General features: G+C 40.2%; 2 protein-coding genes across 7 annotated transcripts in view; one reads left to right on the forward strand and one right to left on the reverse strand.

Moving 5' to 3' along the window:
* Window positions 1-21,431, reverse strand: part of Mcc (MCC regulator of WNT signaling pathway) — a 472,630-nt gene that overhangs the window by 410,647 nt on the left and 40,552 nt on the right. The gene's annotated exons all lie outside the window — the stretch shown is intronic.
* LOC147999768 (uncharacterized) overlaps window positions 1-21,431 on the forward strand; it is a 173,773-nt gene that overhangs the window by 131,714 nt on the left and 20,628 nt on the right. The window contains exons 2-3 of one of the 3 annotated variants that reach the window (XR_015642942.1): window positions 5,937-6,006; window positions 16,261-16,275. Coding sequence is in view for 2 of the 3 variants with exons in the window: in XM_087593679.1 (XP_087449805.1) it covers window positions 5,937-6,006; window positions 16,261-16,317 (127 nt within the window). In the remaining variant the exon portion in view is untranslated. Of the gene's footprint in view, window positions 1-5,936; window positions 6,007-16,260; window positions 17,008-21,431 lie in introns of those variants that run through there. The other 2 variants (XM_087593679.1, XM_087593680.1) reach the window with 2 other exon arrangements.

Below are 21,431 nucleotides of genomic sequence, written 5' to 3' on the forward strand. Positions count from 1 at the left end.
AGGAATGCCGAATGGCTGAGAAACACCTAAAGAAATGTTCAACATCTTTAGTCATAAGGGAAATGCAAATCAAAACAACCCTGAGATTTCACCTCACACCAGTGAGAATGGCGAAGATCAAAAACTCAGGTGACAGCAGATGCTGGCGAGGATGTGGAGAAAGAGGAACACTCCTCCATTGTTGGTGGGATTGCAGACTGGTAAAACCATTCTGGAACTCAGTCTGGAGGTTCCTCAGAAAATTGGACATTGAACTACCTGAGGACCTAGCTATACCTCTCTTGGGCATATACCCAAATATGCCCCAACATATAACAGAGACACATGCTCCACTATGTTTATAGCAACCTTACTTATAATAGGCAGAAGCTGGGAAGAACCCAGATGTTCTTCAACAGAGGAATGGATACAGAAACTGTGATACATCTACACAATGGAATACTACTCAGCTATCAAAAACAACGAGTTTATGAAATTCGTAGGCAAATGGTTGGAACTGGAAAATATCATCCTGAGTGAGCTAACCTAATCACAGAAAGACATACATGGTATGCACTCATTGATAAATGGCTATTAGCCCAAATGCTTGAATTACCCTAGATCCCTAGAACAAACGAAACTCAAGATGGATGATCAAAATGTGAATGCTTTACTCCTTCTTTAAATGAGGAAAAAGAATACCCTTGGCAGGGAAGGGAGAGGCAAAGGTTAAAACAGAGACTGAAGGAACACCCATTCAGATCCTGCCCCACATGTGGCCCATACATATACAGCCACCCAATTAGACAAGATGAATGAAGCAAAGAAGTGCAGACTGACAGGAGCCGGATGCAGATCGCTCCTGAGAGACACAGCCAGAATACAGCAAATACAGAGGCGAATGCCAGCAGCAAACCACTGAACTGAGAATAGGACCCCCGTTGAAGGAATCAGAGAAAGAACTGGAAGAGCTTGAAGGGGCTCGAGACCCCATATGTACAACAATGCCAAGCAACCAGAGCTTCCAGGGACTAAGCCACTACCTAAAGACTATACATGGACTGACCCTCGACTCTGACCTCATAGGTAGCAATGAATATCCTAGTAAGAGCACCAGTGGAAGGGGAAGCCCTGGGTCCTGCTAAGACTGAACCCCCAGTGAACTAGACTGTGGGGGGGAGGGCGGCAATGGGGGGAGGGTTGGGAGGGGAATACCCATAAGGAAGAGGAGGGGGGAGGTGGATGTTTGCCCGGATACCGGGAAAGGGAATAACACTCGAAATGTATATAAGAAATACTCAAGTTAATTAAAAAAACAAAACAAAACAAAACAATCATCCATCCTGTTCAAGTAGGCTTCATTCCAGGCATGCAGGGATGTTTTAATATATGGAAAACAATCAAAGTAAGCCACTGTATAAATAAACTGAAAGATAAAATCTACATGATCATTTCATTAGATGCTGAGAAAGCATTTGACAAAATTAAACACCCCTTCATGCTAAAAGTCCTTCAAAGAACAGGAATTGAAGGCCCATACCTATACATAGTAAAAGCCATGTTCGGCAACCAGTAGCTGATATTAAACTAAATGGAGAGAAACTTGAAGCAATCCCACTAAAATTGGGGACTAGACAAGGCTGCCCACTCTCTCCCTACTTATTCAATATAGTTCTTGAACTCCTAGCCAGAGCAACCAGAAAATAAAAGGAAATAAAAGGGATACAGATAGGAAAGGTAGAAGTCAAAATGTCAATATTTGCAGACGATATGATTGTATACTTAAGTGATCCAAAAAGTTCCACCAGAGAACTAATAAACCTGAAAAACACCTTCAGCAAATTACGGGTTATAAAATTAACTCAAACAAACCAGTAGCTTTCCTCTACAAAAAGAGAAACAAGCCAAGAAAGAAATTAGGGAAACAACACCCTTCATAATAGTCCCAAATAATATAAAATACCTCGGTGTAACTTCAACCAAGAAAGTGAAAGATCTGTATTATAAAACTTCAAGCCTCTGAAGAAAGAAATTGAAGAAGATCTCAGAAGATTGAAAGATCTTCCATGCTCATGGATTGGCAGGATTAACATAGTAAAAATGGTAATTTTACCAAAAGCGATCTACAGATTCAATGCAATCCCCATCAACATTCCAGCCCAATTCTTCATAGAATTAGACAGAACAATTTGCAAATTCATCAAGAATAACGAAAAACCCAGGATAGCTAAAACTATCCTCAACAATAAAAAGACTTCTCGGGGAATCACTATCCCTGAACTAAAGCAGTATTACAGAGCAATAGTGATAAAAACTGTATGGTATTGGTACAGAGACAGACATAGACCAGTGGAATAGAATTGAAGATCCAGAAATGAACCCACACACCTATGGTCACTTGATTTTTGACAAAGGAGCCAAAACCATCCAATGGAAAAAAGATAGCATTTTCAGCAAATGGTGCTGGTTCAACTGGAGGTCAGCATGTAGAAGAATGCAGATCGATCCATTCTTAACACCCTGTACAAAGCTTAAGTCCAAGTGGATCAAGGACCTCCACATCAATCCAGATACACTCAAACTAATAGAAGAAAAAGTGGGGAAGAATCTTGAACACATGGGCACTGGAGAAAATTTCCTGAACAAAACACAAATGGCTTATGCTCTAAGACCAAGAATCGAAAAATGGGATCTCATAAAACTGCAAAGTTTCTGTAAGACAAAGAACACTGTTGTTAGGACAAAATGGCAACCAACAGTTTGGAAAAAGATCTTTACCAATCCTACAATTGATAGAGGGCTTATATCCAAAATATACATAGAACTCATGAAGTTAGACTGCAGGGAGACAAATAACCCAATTAAAAATGGGGTTCAGAGCTAAACAACGAATTCACAGCTGAGGAATGCTGAATGGCTGATAAACACCCAAAGAAATGTTCAACATCTTTAGTCATAAGGGAAATGCAAATCAAAACAACCCTGAGATTTCACCTCATACCAGTCAGAATGTCTAAGATCAAAAACTCAGCAAATGCTCGCGAGGATGTGGAGAAAGAGGAACACTCCTCCATTGTTGGTGGGATTGCAGACTGGTACAACCATTCTGGAACTCAGTCTGGAGGTTCCTCAGAAAATTGGACATTGAACTACCTGAGGACCTAGCTATACCGCTCTTAGGCATACCAAATATGCCCCAACATATAACAGAGACACATGCTCCACTATGTTTATAGCAACCTTACTTATAATAGGCAGAAGCTGGGAAGAACCCAGATGTTCTTCAACAGAGGAATGGATACAGAAACTGTGATACATCTACACAATGGAATACTACTCAGCTATCAAAACAATGACTTTATGAAATTCATAGGCAAATGGATGGATCTGGAAAATATTATCCTGAGTGAAGTATCCCAATCACAGTAAAACACACATGGTATGCACTCATTGATATATAGATATTAGCCCAAATGCTCGAATTACCCTAGATATAGAGAACACATGAAAATCAAGAAGGGTGACCAAAATGTGAGTCCTTCACTCCTTCTTTAAAAGGGGAACAAGAATACCCTTGGCAGGGAATATGGAGGCAAAGGTTAGAACAGAGGCTGAAGGAACACCCATTCAGAGCTTGCCCCACATGTGGCCCACACATATACAGCCACCGAACTAGATAAGATGGATGAAGCAAAGAAGTGCAGGCTGACAGGAACCAGATATAGAGCTCTCCTGAGAGACACAGTCAGACTAAGGCAAATACATAGGCGAATTCCAGCAGCAAACCACTGAACTGAGAATGGGATCCCTGTTGCAGGCATCAGAGAAAGGATTTAAAGAGCTTGAAGGGGCTTGAGACCCCATATGAACAGCAATGCCCTCCAACCAGAGCTTCCAGGGACTAAGACACTACCCAAAGACTGTATATGGATTGACCCTAGGCTCAAACCTCATAGGTAGCAATGAATAGCCTAGTAAGAGCACCAGCGGAATGGGAAGCCCTTGGTCCTGCCAAGACTGAACCCCCAGTGAATGTGATTGTTGGGTGGGGAGGATGGCAATGGGGGGACGATGGGGTGAGGAACACCCATATAGAAGAGAAGGGGGAGAGGTTAGGGGGATGTTGGCCAGGAAACCGGGAAAGGGAATAACAATATTGTTATTCTGTTTGATTGTGTTTTACTGGAATTCTTTCAGGGATTTTTGTGATTCCTCTCTATAGGCTTCTACTTGTTTATTTATGTTTTCCTGCGTTTCTCTAAGGGAGTTCTTTATGTCTTTCTTGAAGTCCTCCATCATCATGATCAAATGTGATTTTAAATCTAGATCTTGCTTTTCTGGGGTGTTTGGATATTCATTGTTTGCTTTGGTGGGGGAATTGGGCTCCGATATATCCATGTAGTCTTGGTTTCTGTTGCTTGGGTTCCTGCACTTGCCTCTTGTCATCACGTTGTCTCTGGTGTTATCTTGTTCTGCTATTTCTGACAGTGGTTAGACCGTCCTATAGGCCTGTGTGTCAGGAGTGCTGTAGACCTGTTTTCCTGTTCTCTTTCAGCCAGTTATGGGAACAGAGTGTTCTGCTCTCAGGCATGTAGTCGTTCCTGTCTACTGGTCTTCAGGTATTCCTGTGGGCATGTATCCTGAGTCCACCAGGCACAGGTCTTGGGAAAGGGAATAACAATTGAAATGGAAGCAAGAAATACTCAAGTTAATAAAGATGGAGGAAAAAAATATGTCTTACTTGGTGAAGCACTTCCCATCTAAGACTGAGGACCTGACTTAGATCTACACAGCCTATGTGAAGGTGGAACAGAAGAGCCAATTCCAGGAAGTTTTCCTGTGACCTCCACAGGTATGCTGTGGTCTGTGAGTGTCCACATTTACATCACGTACAAGTATGTTAACATCAACAACAACAAATACAAGAAAGGTAATAATTCAAGCCCTATCATAAACTCATGTGAAATATCCAAAACCTCTAGAAATAATTGTGTACTTGACCTTGGGATATAAAGAGTCTGGGGTGTTTGATGGCTTCAGGAGCATATTATGATCTTCCTATTTTCTGAGGAACTCTTAGTAAAATGATCTAGGATTTGTGCATGAATGTGGGATCTGGATCAATCACATCCACAACAGCAAACTCTAATACATTAAAATGAAAGCAAGACAATTCAATAAATATCAATAATCTAGAACCAGAATTGGTATTGAAAATGGTGGCAGTCATAACAACCAGGCTATTGGAATTTTTTATTGGAATTTTAATGGCATGCTTTATATTACTTTTCCGATCTTTCCAGTGATGTCTGGTGAACCTAAAAGAATTTAACTTCCTATACTTAAGTATCTAATTTGGATACATAATTTGGATACTACTCATCAACACAAAAAAAAATAAAAAGGAAATAAAAGAGAGAGCTGCAGCAGGAGCATTAGGCAATGGTGGTGCACAGGAAGACATTGGGATTTGCCTCTAGGGATGGGACAGGGACAGAGCTGAGACTTGTTCACCAAGCTACCCTTATAACAAAAAAATTTCATTTTGATTTCCTGTGTGTGTGTGTGTGTGTGTGTGTGTGTGTGTGTGTGTGTGTGTGTGTGTGTGTGACACATGCATGTGTGGCAATCCGAGGCCAGCTTCTAGAAGCTATCCTCTCTTTCCACCATATGAGTCTAGGGGATCAAAGACAGCTCCATTAACTTCTGATTCAGCCATCTCACTGACCTCTGCCCCGCCCCACTTCCTGGCAATCAAACTTTGCATAGTATACATCACTTTAAAATGCTGCTAAATGCCACTTCTATGATGGGAGTCTGAATCCTGGTATCCAATGAGCAATAGTAGACAAAACCATCCCAGGAGATTAGCTTTGGCAGCCAATCTTACCAAGAGGAAACTCAGATGCCTCTGTAAAGGGGATCGGTGGCAGTGACTCTGGTTCTTGTCCTTTCAGAGTTTCCAGTGGCTTGCAATTCATACTCTGCCATGAGACGATCAGTGCACAACCATCCAAGCATTTACAGGTGAGTTAATTATACAATAAATACCATTATGATATTTAAATGCAATCTAATGAATTATCTGGTGGTTGGGAAATTTAAATGCTTTTCACTTCTCAAATGTAGTAAAGATAGAAAGTATTCAATATCTAGTAGGCAAAGTGATAGGTGGATAAAGGCGAGACTCATAAAAGATGCTGTGGCTTTTGTACGACGAGGCTCTTTGTTGATGTTAAGACAACATTATTTGTAAGACTCTAGTCACACAACTCTGCTTCTGAACATTGTGTTATGATGATGGATGTAAAGCAGCTTTTCTCCCAGAAAATCAAGATGCTCTCCAGACTCCATGTCTTTTGTAAATAATTACATCTCAAAGGCTAGATAATTCAAGGTCTAATTACTCCAAAGTGAAGTATGAATTAAAAGCTCACAGGTTCATCTTCAAAATTACTACTTTGTGTGTGTGTGTGTGTTTGTGTGTGAGTGTGTGTGTGTGTTTGTGTGTGAGTGTGTGTGTTTGTGTGTGAGTGTGTGTGTTTGTGTGTGAGTGTGTGTGTGTGTGTGTGTGTGTGTGTGTGTTAAAAGCCTCGCTCCTTCTCTTGCTCATCCTGAAGAATTTTGGTGAAGTTAAACGCAAACAGTACTTTCTAAGTTAATTACAGACAAATCTTTCCTACAATTTGCATCTTAGGATCCAGCTCTAGGCTGTTGTGTTTCCTTTCAGCTTTAGGAAAAAGCTTGTGAGTTTAAGGCTTTTTATGCACGTGAAAATCTGATTTTGAACTAGGAATAGCAATTATCAAGGCCATAGAATGTTAACTTGGGTCCCATGGAATTTTCTTAAATTACCCAAGTAAGACACATTCTATTGTAAGGTAGATTGTGTTATGTAAATACAGTGCAGATTGCTCCCACTCAAACTCTTCATTGGTGCTCTGCCCACTGCCCCACTTGACAGGAGAAAGAGTTCTTTCTAGTGCTATTTGTTCTCTACATGGGTTCCACCAGTGAGAGCATAATCATGCCATGTTTCAAATCAGTCTAGACATAGTCATTCAGAATGTTTAAAAACAGGAAGGAAAGTCTGAGACTTCATGTTGGTTTAATTGACTCTTATGTAGGGAATTGAGAGTTGCTGAGAATGTTCTACAGTAGTTTTGAGCAAAGAGCTACATGAGGAAAACTCTCATGTAAAGGAACGTGTGCTTGCATTCATAAGAACTGTAAAAAGCAGGGCCAAGGCCATGTGAAGTCTGCTCAAAGGTCCCTCTTCGTGAGCCCCACTTCCATGGTGTGGAGGGGGAAGAACTAAGCCATATTAACAATGCATGCTGTAACTGGCAAAGCACTAGGACTTCTATAACTGTTGTTTGTCTTTATTAATCTTCAGCTTGGCCTGCAAAAGCGGTATTGTTATTTACAGAAATCCCAAACAATTAACTCAAGACCAAAAACAACGGCATTAAAAAATTTAACTCAGATATGCTCCTTAAAACGGCTGTCCTTTCACACAGCAAAAAATAAGTAATATAACTTAATTGTTGCTCATGCAGTGGATGAGTAATTAACTGTAAAGTTGGTGCAACCAGATATAGCCCCAAACACAAGTGTGAAGATCGAGGACAACAAAATGAACATTTGCAGTAAACTGCTTAAGAGTGAAAGCAGAATTGAAAATTATGTATACAGTGATTTTAACTCCAGAATAAGTCAACATAATTATTATTTATTCAACTCCCACTTTGTACTTGCCACTTTATACAATCTCTATAATCAATGTGTGGAGACTATTATTACCTCCCTTCTGCTGGTAAAGAGACTCAGGATTATGGGGCAATACTGGGTAACTTGTCAGCTATAAAGCCACTGAGACTTGGTCCAAATGCACTTGTTCTCTAGGGACTCAAAGTGAAAGTTAGAAAATGAAAGCAGTTCAGGAAGCTGGAAGGTGAATCTATTGTGACTGGGTCAGACAGAAAGTATTCTCTGTTCTCTGAGAGAGGCTGAATTCCTATCTCTGCCCTTTCTAGATGTGGCACTTTATCTCAGTCTCTGTGACTTTGTCTGCAAAACCCAGGCCCCCATTTGCTTTCCGTGGCTGTGACAAAATGCCATGATCAAAAGGGGTGGGTCTGGAGGGGAAGGGAAGGGTTACAAACAGTCTGTCATCAGGGAAGTAGGGCAGGAACTTAGGGCAGACAGGCAGCTGGAGGTAGAAACTGAAGAAACGTGGGAACATCGCCTACTGTTCTGCTTTACATACATGCTCAGCTTGCTTTCCTATACAACCCAGTGCATAAGAGAGCTTACTGGTCCTGCAGGGGAGCTGGGATAGTTCCCAGCACCCAAATGCTAGCTCTCAACCACCTAAAAGTCCAGTTCCAGGGGATATGATGCTTTCTTCTGGCCTTTGTGGGCACCAGTATACAAACAATGCACACAACCTCATACAAGCATAAACAAGTAAATAACCCAGCAAATAAGTAAATAAATAAATAAATCTATAAACATGAAAGAATCCTTACAGTGATTGTTCTGGGTAGATAGCTAAGTATTGAGAAGTATAGATACACAGGTTTACATTTAGGTGTGTATATTATATATGTGCTGGCATTTATTTCTCTAATGATACATCTCTGTATCTATCCCTGCATATCTATCCTTCTAAATTAAATAATACTAAAAGACTGTTTTATAGATTGCACATTTTACACATCAAAAATTGTAAACATCTTGTCATGGTACTAAATACAGTTATATATGTTTTTAAATCTTGTAGTTGCAGGAAAAAAATTCCTTGTAGTTGCAAAACATAATACAAATTTAAAATATTGAGGTTTACAAAGTGAGTTTCAGGACAGCCAGGGCTGTTACACAGAGAAACCCTGGCTTTAAAAACAAAGTAAAAACCCTAAAACAAAAATAAAACAAAAAAGATTTTTTTCTGATTAATTCCCTTTTGGTAAATTCCTGGGGGTGGGATTAATGTTATCAAAACAACCATGATTGAAAACTTGCACCTGCTAATCCACTGTGTAGAAAGACTCAGTCAGTTTTACTGTTACCAGTTACAGATGATAGCAGTCTTTCTTTTGTCTCATATCTATATCAACACTGGAGGTTCTGGTTAGTTCCTGTCAACTTTACACAAACGAGAGACAACTGGAAAGAGGGACTCTCAGTTCAAGAAGTGTTGAATCATCAGATTGGCTGTGGGTATGTCTATAAGGCATTTTCTTAATTGCTAATTGTTATAGGAGGGCTCTGTCTACTGTGGGCAGTAGTATTCCTGAGAAAGTGGGTCTGGGCTATATAAGAAAGGTAGCTGAGCAAGCCAGGGAAAGCAAGGCGGTACAAAAATGTCTCTTTATGGTCTCTGATTCAATTTCTGTCTCTCGGTTCCTATCTCAAATTCCTAGTTTGGCTTCCTTTGATAGTGGACTGTAACCTGTAAGCCAAACAAATCCTTTCTCCCCAAGCTGTTTTTGGCAGCACCTCATCACACCAATAGAAATCCATCTAGAACAATGGTAATCTGCAAGTCACTGTCCTTTTCACAGTCTATGTAGTGCCAAGTGTTTATACAGATGGCTTTATATGTTTTGCTGTTGATGTCATACCATGCACAGTGCCAAAGCCCTGTCTAGTTTCCTAAGCTTACAGAGATAATTGCTTAGATGATCATCATTCAGGAATGGGTTGAAGTGCTGTTGGTGCTAAGTTCAGTGCCAGTGAATCAGTAATACATATTAAGCATAGTATCTTTAAACATCAATACATATAATAAGAGGAGGTTATATATTGACTAGGACCTAACAGGAACTTCTGACTCCTCCAGTACCAATGGCTTATTTTCTACTTATGCAATGTTTGCTGCAACTGGTTTTCGCTTATGTAACAAAAAGTCTGAGCATTGATCTGATAGTGCACAGTTGTGATTAGTGCACATAAAGGGAAAGAGGGCATGCATTTGAAGGAAGATGCAAAATGTACTTTGTTTTTTAGTAGAAATCAATATCTATCTATCAATATCTATTATCAATGAACACTGTAAGAGAAAGTAATATAAGGAAGTTATAGACTTTAGGGACCAACATGAGACAACACATCGTAAAAGTGTGATCAGTATTATTTGGAAAAGAAGGCACAGGAAAGATGAACAGAAGAATGCCATTTCAATTAAGAATTTTGATAAGATTTAGGTATGTGAGAAAGATGAGCGGATAGAGGTCAGAGACCATCTATCACAGGGCCTGGTGATTCTCTGAAGCCAAGCCAGCATGCATTAGCCTAGGGGAGGAAGGCAAATGAGAACTAGGCAAACCGGTCCTCAAGGAGTTGAATGGGTTCCTAAGGAATGGGCTTAGGACCAGGAAACAAGGCCACAGGTGACTTGGTATCTGAAATGAGGTCAGAGACTGCTTGGCAGCCAACACAAGATGACATTTAGGCCCAGGGAGCAGAACTTTCATTATTTATATTCCCCTTGAGCTAAGGGTCAGCATCAGGCTGAACCTACCAGATGAGGACCATGGAAGAACCAAAACTGAAAACTTGGAAGCTTGACAAACAACAAGTCAGCAGTGGGTATTGTATCTAAGAGCCCCAGGTCATTCATTTCCTTCAGAATATTGGTCCTGCCTGGATCCTGGACATAACTTTCCAAAGTCACTTGTTAAATTGTGAGGCATTTGCTCCATTGAATAATAGATACAATGAAACAAATATTGAAGGATCCTGAGAAAGTAATATAGCCTCTTCTTCATACCTGTAATACAGTACCTGGAAATGCAGAACACCTGTACGGGCAGAACCACCTCGTGATCTTGAGGTAACAAGTCTGAGAACATTGTCAGGATGGCTCAAGGATAGGAAAAAGGGAGGGATCTGGAGTGTTTCATGGAGCACTTGTCTGATATGAGAGAGGTTCTGGGTTTAGTTTCTAACACCAAAAAAACAAGTAAAGGAAAATGATTTATTGACAGTATCATTAACTCCCTATCCTTATTCACTGGCCTTGAACTTATGATTCCCCCTCCCCCGCCGCCTCAGCTTCAGCCTCCAGGTCTAAGAAATTGCAGGGTCCAGTATTGTGTCAGGCTTATTCTGGGATTATTGATGTCTCAAATAAAATAAACATATTTCTCAATGTGGTAGGAATGGATTCATTGGCAATTACAACTTCTAATCTTTTTAGAATTTAGAAAGCTCAATCCCCACTCCTGTGTAGCCCAAAGGGAATGCAAAATGAGCTCAATATTTTCTCCCTAGACTCCTGTTTGGAATAATTACCCCTGGAAACAAAACTCACAAAAGTCATCCTCAGATGCAATTGCCTTTGAGGACTCTGGAGAACTCAAGTCTACATACTCAATTGCATATTGCTTTACCACATCCTAATTTGCATTTTTCTAGCCCTATTATGTAGACATGAAAATTGAGGGACAGACCTCCCCTGGGACAGTTTGTTAGCATAAAGAATTATAAACCACACCTCAAAAATTTGCTAAAAATTATTCTTGAATATATTACTTAAATGACGTTCACAGCTGGCCTAAAAAATCCTTATCTAATTTAAATGAATTGCTTACTTTGATAAAAAACTATAAGAAGTTTGTGTCATTTTACTAATATGCAATTAAAATAATTAAAAACATTTCCCAATACAGAAAATGTGGTACATCTACACAATGGAATATTGCTCAGCTATCAAAAACAATGCCTTTATGAAATTCATAGACAAATGGTTGGAACTGGAAAATATCATCCTGAGTGAGGTGACCCAATCACAGAAAATCACACATGGTATGCACTCATTGATAAGTGGCTATTAGCCCAAATGCTTGAATTACCCTAGATGCATAGAACACATGAAACTCAAGACGGATGATCAAAATGTGAATGCTTCACTCCTTTTTTGAAAGGGGAACAAGAGTACCCTTGGCAGGGAATAGAGAGGCAAAGATTAAAACAGACACAGAAGGAACACCCATTCAGAGCCTGCCCCACATGTGGCCCATACATATACAGCCATTCAATTAGACAAGATGGATGAAGCAAAGAAGTGCAGGCCAACAGGAGCCGGATGTAGATCTCTCCTGAGAGACACTGCCAGAGTACAGTAAATGCAGAGGCGAATGCCAGCGGCAGACCACTGAACTGAGAATAGGACCCCCGTTGAGGGAATCAGAGAGGGAACTGGGGGAGCTTGAAGGGGCTCGAGACCCCTTATGGACAACAATGCCGAGCAGCCAGGGCTTCCAGGGACTGAGCCACTGCCTGAGGACTATACATGGACTGACCCTGGACTCTGACCTCATGGGTGGCAGTGAGTGTCCTAGTGAGATCACCAGTGGAAGGGGAGGCCCTTGGTCCCGCTGGGACTGAACCCCCAGTGAACGTGATTGTTGGGGGGAGGGCGGCAGTGGGGGGAGATGGGGAGGGTAGCGCTCATAGAGGGGGGGAGGGATTGGGGGGATGTTTGCCCGGAGGCCGGGAGGGGTAATGGCACTGGAGATGTGAATGGGAAATGCTCAGGTTGGGAAAAAAAAATTTCCCAAATGCTTATGCAAAACCACTGCTGTTCTAAGCTACTGCTGTTTTGAAATGGATTGAAGAGTTCCCTCTAGTTTCCCTATATGGAGGAAACATACTGTTGACATCATGTAAGAAAATCAAGTTATTCAACTTAATGAATTAGTACAGAAAACAAAGCACTTGTCTGTCAAGCAGATATTTTGCTGTGTGTGTTTCCATCAGATCTAATTTCGTTAGCTTTGGATGGTGCTTGTAAATTAATATACACAAACGGCATTTGGGATGGTCTATTTAATTCATTCATCCAAAGCAGAGATAATTACACAATCAGTTTGAAAAGTATTTTGTGCTTTCTTATTTAATTAATCCATTACACATAACCTTCCAGGATTTTACTCTCTGAAACTATTATTAACACTCCACAGACATGTTTTCGATTATTAAATTTAAGAATTTATACTCAATAAAACTCTCAGTAGGAATATTGTTATTAAATTAGATCATTAAACCTAACCAAACTAATTAACAGCTAAATATTAAGGGGCACTTATACAACAGTGAGTTATGTTCCATCTTCTTAACCCCTCTGCTCATGCTGCCAAATGAACACAAACTTTAGTGAAAAACAATCCAGGAAGGTTATGGAAACCACACCTACCTCTATAGAAAGAGGTCCCTCCTAAACATTTGTCAAGGGTGGCATCAGTCTTCCCTCTACTGTTCTTCACTTAAATTTTTTGAGAGTCTTCCACTGGATACATAGCTCATCCATTTGGCTAGGCTGGCAAGCAATGGGGTCCAGGAATCTGCCTCTCTCTACTCTCCCCACTGCTGATTTCACAGGATTAATATCTCCTAGATTTTTATATGGATTATGACGAATTTAGGTCCTTGTGCATGCATGGCAGACACTGTACCATGAGTCAGTTTCTCAGCCTTTCAACAAAACCATTCTGATTTTTGGCAAGTATGTTTTAGGACAATACTCAACTGAAGAATCCCATCTTAAGGAAGAACTTAGGGAGGGGTTGGGGATTTAGCTCAGCAGTAGAGCGCTTGCCAGTGCAAGGCCCTGGGTTCGGTCCCCAGCTCTGAAAAAAAAAGAAAAAAGAAAAAAAAAAGACAAAAAAAAAAAAAAAAGGAAGAACGTAGGGGAACTTTATTCCATAGTCTGACTTCCTACTTAAAAAGTATGGTAATTTCAACCAACCATAAATTTAGGGTTCATTTTTTCACAGTTCAAAACATATTAAATAAAGTGTAAGCTCTCAATAAAGAAGTACCTTTGATACCCCAAATAATTTGGGGCTAGACAGCTTCCCAGTCCTGCTGATAACAACTAACATACATGAAGGAAATTCTGCTGCTTGGAACGTGTATCTCTAGTTACATATCTCTATCTCCTCTCCAACTCTCCAATGAGCCTTTTTTTTTTTTAAATCAAAACAGTTGGGGGCGAGGAAGCTTATTGGGGGAAAAAAAGAAACTTTTGTGCGTAGTTTGTTTGTTTTAGACAGGAATAGTATGGAATGTAGTGAATTGTGTTCCTCATTTATATGTTAAAGTCTTAGTTACCAATATGACTGTTTCTGGAATCAGGGTCTTTAGCATGTTCCTGGAAGAAGTGATAAAGGAGGTTGATATAGTCTTCCCTGCTCTCTATCTCCGTCTGTTTTCCCCACCTCCCATTCCTCTGTAATGTGAGGACAAGGCAAGAATGTGGCTTCTGGCTAGCCAGTAAGAACTCTCACAAGGAACTAAATCAGCTAGCATCTTGTTGGACTTGAGTCTTTAGAACTCTGAGAAAATAATCTTCTGCTGTTTAAACCACTCAGCCTAGGGTCTTCTGTCCAAGAAGGTAGACTAAGCTGACTAACACAGAGGTAAGCTAAGCTCTTCCTTACTACTCTCAGTTGGATCATGTCTTTTCCCTTTTTGCTTTTCGCTTCTACCTTCCCTCAACTTCTTCTTTAGAACCCTGTTTTGTAAAATTCCTTCCCTTATTCAGTAGGACAGTGCTCTTAACCCAAGAATAGCATATGTACTCATTTGACAAGTCTTGTGTGACCACTGATGATATTCAGTTCAGGGTGGCAGAATACTGGGTCTATTCTGAGAGAGTTCCACATGGTGAGAGGCACACAGGATTTGGAAACAACATGGCTGAGAGCTAACTTAACAGGCATATTTTCAAATACATGAACCAAGGACCAATAGAGTGAAAACTACCAGACCAGATACATATCCTGTGAAAGGATCCTGTGGGGAAAGCAACACTAAAACTGGACAAAGGACTTGGTTGACACATTCTCTCCTGCTCTGTATCTGTCTGTCTTCCCCAATTCCAATTCCTTTGCAGTGTGAGGACAAGACAGGAATGTGGCTGCCTGCTAGACAGTAAAAGTTCTCAGGAGAAACCAAATCAGCTAGTACCTTGGACAAGCTTTGTGCACTTATGGCATGAATACAATGTAGCACACTAATTTCAATGTGTTCCAGGAGAACATACATGCTTATAAATGGAGGGAGCCACCAGGACAATCCAAGATTTCCTCTTTCCTTGATTCATGTAAATTTCTGATTAGAATTTTGCATGACTCTTGAGGCATTTCATTGTGCTTGGCTGTTACTTCTCTAACACTGAGAAACAATGGCAGTCTAGCGTCCTGATGCCCAGGGCTTTAGTAAGAAGTCAGCATGTGGAGCTCCTTCAAAGTGTTATATTACAGCTTGATTTTTAGGTCCATTTGCTTGGAAAACTTTTTTTGTAGCCTTTTACTCTGAGGTAATGTCTATCTTTGTTGGTGAAGTGTGTTACTTGTATACAGCAGAATGATGGATCCTGTTTTAGCATACATTCTCTTATCCCATGCTTTTTTTATTGGGGAATTGAGTCCATTGATGTAGAGAGCTACTAATGAGCGATGATTGTTATTCCTGTTATTGTGATGTTGGTTGTGTGTGTGTGTGTGTGTGTGTGTGTTTATGTATGTGTGTGTGTGTGTGTGCGTGTGTGTTTTCACTGGTGTGGAATTATTTATTTCCTGTTTTCTTGTGTATAGTTAACTGCCTTGAGTTGGAGTTTTCCTTCAAGTATTTTCTGTGGGGTTGGATTTATGAATAAATACTATTTAAATTTGGGTTTGTCTTGTACTATCTTGTTTTCTTCACTTATGGAGATTGAACATTTTACTAGGTATAGTAGTCTAGATTGACATCTGTGGTGTCTTAGAAGCTATAAGATATCTATCTAGGCCCTACTAGCTTTTAATATCTCTATTGAGAATTCAGATGCAATTCTCATAGTCTGCCTTTGTATGTTACTTGGCTTTTCTCCTTGCAGCTTTTAATATACTTTCTTTGTTTTGTAAGCTTTGTGTTTTGATTATTATGTGACGAGAGGATTTTCTTTACTGGTCCAATATAATTGGCATTCTGTACGCTTCTTGTATGTTTATAGGCATCTTTTTCCTTAGGCTGGAAACATTTTCTTCTAAGACTTTATTGAAAATATTTTCTGGTCCTTGGAGCTGGGACACTTCACCTTCTTATATTATTCTTAGGTTAGGTCTTTTTGTAGTGTCCCACATTTTCTGGGTGTTTTGTGTCAGGAATTTTTTAGATTTAAGATTTTCTTTGATGTGTTAATTTCTTCTATCATATCTTCTATATCAGAGATTCTCTTTTCCAACTCCTGTATTCTGTTGGTGATGCTTGCATCTGTTATTCTTGTTCTAGGTTTTTCATCCAAACAGGACTTCCAGTGGAAAGATGAGAATGTCAACCCACCCATAAAACCTTCAACCCCAAAATTTTTCTTCCTATAAGATGTGCAGGCATAAAGATGAGGAGAGACTGAGGGAGTGGCTCACCAATTGACTGTCCCAACTTGAGGCCCATCCCATGTGACAGACACTTTTAATGATACTCTGTTATGTCTGCAGATAGGAATCTAGCATAACTGTCTCCTGAGAGGCTTCATCCAGCAGCACATGGAAGCAGATACAGAGACCTATAGACAAGCATCAAGCAGAACACAGGGATTCTTGTGAAGGAGTAGGGGAAAAATTGAGTGAGACAGAGGATTTAAGAACACCACAGGAAGAGCTACAAAGTCAACCAATCTGGGTCCATGGGAACTCTGAAACTGAATCACCAACTGAGGAGCATGAAGGGGCCGGACCTAGAAATTCCTACACATTTGTACCTTGGTCTTCATGTGGATACCCTAACAATAGGAGTAGGGGTTGTATTTTCCTTTGTTGCCTCTCATTGGATCCCTTTCCCCTAGCTGGACTGCCTAGTTGAGCCTTAGTGGGAGAGGAGGTGCTTAGTCCTGTTGCAACTAGATGTCCCAGGGCTTTCTCTTCTCTTAGGACAGGAGGAGATGTAATGGAGGAGGGTTCATGGGGGCAGAACTTGGAGGTGAGGCAGAAAAGGAAGCTTCAATTGGGATATAATGGGAAAAAATAAAACTCAGAATTCTATATACTGTTTCTTGTGGTCCTTTTCTTGCATCTTACATTGATGCTGCCTTGCATATGGTACATATTAACTCATATCACACATATGCGAGTGTGCACACACATACAAATCATAAATAAATAAATAACTTTTAATAAAAGGAATAAGAAACCTAAAGCATATAAAGAGTTCATGTTTAGAAATGAAAGCAAGAAAAAGGAAGAGACAGATGGGTCAGTAGTTATAGACTGAAAGCATGAAGCAAAGGTTGATTAGTTGTAGTTCTTTTTAAAAAAAAATACATCCGTCTTTTAAAAAAATCACAGAAAATATTAAATTGCCTAGAATTCAAACACAGGCTTCCTGTTTTCTCCCCCCTCCCCCCCTCTCTCCCTTCCCCGCCCTCTGTCTCCCCCTCCCCAACCTCCTCCCCTTCCCTCCCCCTCCATGTGCTCTGACACAACTACCTCTGAGATGAACCCTGAACTTCTGCTGAAACTCCATCAGTATCTGGCCACACAGTGGCCCACCAGTGGAGAACATTTTGAAGTTTATTTTTATTTTTTGACAACTACACATATATCATTTTATAATTTTCATTCATTTTTCACTCCTGTCACTCCCTCTCACTTACCTCCCTCCATCTCCCACTGAAGTTCTTCTTCCCAGCAAGTATCCGTCCCATATAAGAATAGGGGGATTAACGTTCCCCTTTTCTCTTTTATTGAAAAAAAATGGATTTTTTTCCTATCAAGTATATTCTGGGCACTCAAACTGCAGGTCCGCTGTGGTCCCGACACTGCATGGAACTGAAGGGACCTGATCAACAGCTCCCTGAACCCAAATCCCGTGGGAGGGAGAGCTAAACCTTCAGAGGGGAAGACACGCCTGGGAAACCAGAAGAGACTACACTCTGCCCACATTTCTGAATCTAGAGGAAAACACCTAATGCCATCTGGGATCCCGGTGCACGGGGTCCCCTGGAAAAGGTGGCACAGGCCTTCCTGGTTACCACCATCACAGAGAGCTCAAAAGCAGCCCCCCCCCCCCCCAGGAGCAACTTCAGCCACAGGACTAGAGGTAAGACCAACTTTTCTGCTCCAAGTGACCTGCCTGGTGGACTTAGGACACATGCCCACAGGAACAGCTGAAGACAAGTAGACAGGAAAGACTACCCGCCAGAAAGCAGAACACTCTGTTCCCATAACTGGCTGAAAGAAAACAGGAAAATTGTCTACAGCACTCCTGACACACAGGCCTAGAGAACAGTCTAGCCACTGTCAGAAATAGCAGAACAAGGTAACACAAGAGACAATGTGATGACAACAGACAAGTGCAGGAACCCAAGCAACAGAAACCAAGACTACATGCCATCATCGGAGCCCAATTCTCCCACCAAAACAAACATGGAATATCCAAACACACCAGAAAAGCAAGATCTAGTTTCAAAATCATATTTGATCATGATGCTGGAGGACTTCAAGAAAGACATGAACACACTTAGGGAAACACAGGAAAACATAAATAAACAAGTAGAAGCCTACAGCAAGGAATCAAAAAATCCCTGAAAGAATTCCAGGAAAACAAAATCCAACAAGTGAAGGAATTAAAAATGGAAATAGAAGCAATAAAGAAAACACCAAGGGAGACAACCCTGGATATAGAAAACCAAAGGAAGAGACAAGGAGCCGTACATACAAGCATCACCAACAGAATACAAGAGATAGAAGAGAGAATCTCAGTAGCAGAAGATTCCATAGAAATCATCGACACAACTGTCAAAGATAATGTAAAATGGAAAGAGCTAATTGTCCAAAACATACAGGAAATCCAGGACTCAATGAGAAGATCAAACCTAAGGATAATAGGTATAGAAGAGAGTGAAGACTCCCAACTCAAAGGATCAATAAATATCTTCAACAAAATCATAGAAGAAAACTTCCCTAACCTGAAGAAAGAGATGCCCATAAACATACAAGAAGCCTACAGGAATCCAAATAGATTGGACAAGAAAAGAAACTCCTCCTGTCACATAATAGTCAAAACACCAAATGCACAAAACAAAGAAAGAATATTAAAAGCAGTAAGGGAAAAAGGTCAAGTAACATATAAAGGCAGACCTATCAGAATCACACCAGACTTCTCACCAGAGACCATGAAAGCCAGAAGATCCTAGACAGATGACATACAGAACCTAAGAGAACACAAATGCCAGCCCAGGTTACTGTATCCTGCAAAACTCTCAATTAACATAGATGGAGAAACCAAGATATTCCATGACAAAACCAAATTTACACAATATCTTTCTACAAATCCAGCACTACAAAGGATAATAAATGGTAAAGCCCAACATAAGGAGGCAAGCTACACCCTAGAAAAAGCAAGAAACTAATCATCTTGGCAACAAAAGAAAGAGAAGAAAAGCACACAAACATAACCTCACATCCAAATACGAATATAACAGGAAGCAACAATCACTAATCCTTAATATCTCTCAACATGAATGGACTCAATTCCCCAATCAAAAGACATAGATTAACAAACTGGATCCGCAATGAGGACCCTGCACTTTGCTGCCTATAGGAAACACACCTCAGAGACAAAGACACGCACTACCTCAGAGTGAAAGGCTGGAAAACAATGTTCCAAGCAAATGGTCTGAAGAAGCAAGATGGAGTAGCAATTTTAATATTGAATAAAATTGATTTTCAACCAAAAATCATCAAAAAAGATAAGGAAGGACTCTTCATCTTCATCAAAGGAAAAATCCACTAAGATGAACTCTGAATCCTAAATATGCTCCAAATACAAGGACACCTACATACATAAAAGAAACCTTACTAAAGCTCAAAGCACACATTGCACCTCACACAATAGTAGTAGGAGATTTCAACACCCCACTCTCATCAATGGACAGATCATGGAAACAGAAATTAAGCAAAGACAGACAGACTAAGAGAAGTCATGAACTAAATGTACTTAACAAATATTTATAGCACATTCTATTCTAAAACAAAAGGATATACCTTCTTCTCACCACCTTATGGTACTCTCTCCAAAATTTACCATAAAATCAGTCATAAAACAGGCCTCCACAGCTACAGAAAGATAGAAATAATCCCATGCGTCCTATCAGACCACTATGGGCTAAAGCTGGTCTTCAACAGCAATAAGGGAAAAACACCCACATATACATGGAAATTGAACAATGCTCTACTCAATGATAACCTGGTCAAGGAAGAATTAAGAAAGAAATTAAAGATTTCTTCGAATTTAATGAAAATGAAGGTACAACCAAGCAAGTGAAAGATCTGTATTATAAGAACTTCAAGCCTCTGAAGAAAGAATTTGATGAAGATCTCAGAAGATTGAAAGATCTCCCATGCTCATGGATTGGCAGGATTAATACAGCAAAAATGGCCATTTTACCAAAAGCGATCTACAGATTCAATGCAATCCCCATCAAAATTCCAACCCAATTTTTCATAGAGTTAGACAGAACAATTTGCAAATTCATCTGGAATAACAAACAACCCAGGATAGTTAAAACTATACTCAACAATAAAAGGACTTCTCGGGGAATCACTATCCCTGAACTAAAGCAGTATTACAGAGCAATAGTGATAAAAACTGCATGGTATTGGTACAGAGACAGACATTTAGACCAGTGGAATAGTATTGAAGACCCAGAAATGAACCCACATACCTTGGTTATTTGTTTTTTTTACAAAGGAGCCAAAACCATCCAATGGAAAAAAAGATAGCATTTTCAGCAAATGGTGCTGGTTCAACTGGAGGTCAGCATGTAGAAAAATGCAGATCGATCCATTCTTATCACCCTGTACAAAGCTTAAGTCCAAGTGGATCAAGGACCTCCACATCAATCCAGATACACTCAAACTAATAGAAGAAAAAGTGGGGAAGAATCTTGAACACATGGGCACTGGAGAAAATTTCCTGAACAAAACACCAATGCCTTATGCTCTAAGATCAAGAATGGACTAATGGGATCTCATAAAACTGCCAAGCTTCTGTAAGGCAAAGGACACTGTTGTTAGGACAAAATGGCAACCAACAGATTGGGAAAAGATCGTTACCAACCCTACAACTGATAGAGGGCTTATATCCAAAACATACAAAGAACTCAAGAATTTAGCCTGCAGGGAGACAAATAACCCTTTTAAAAATGGGGTTCAGAGCTAAACAGAGAATTCACAGCTGAGGAATGCCGAATGACTGATAAACACCTAAAGAAATGTTCAACATCTTTATTCATAAGGGAAATGCAAATCAACACAACCCTGAGATTTCACCTCACACCAGTCAGAATGGCTAAGATCAAAAACTCAGGTGACAGCAAATGCTAGCCAAGATGTGGAGAAAGAGGAACACTCCTCCATTGTTGGTGGGATTGCAGACTGGTAAACCATTCTGGAAATCAGTCT

Source organism: Rattus norvegicus, chromosome 18 (assembly GCF_021556685.1).
Source record: "Rattus norvegicus strain SHRSP/BbbUtx chromosome 18, alternate assembly SHRSP_T2T, whole genome shotgun sequence".
Lineage (NCBI taxonomy): Eukaryota > Metazoa > Chordata > Mammalia > Rodentia > Muridae > Rattus > Rattus norvegicus.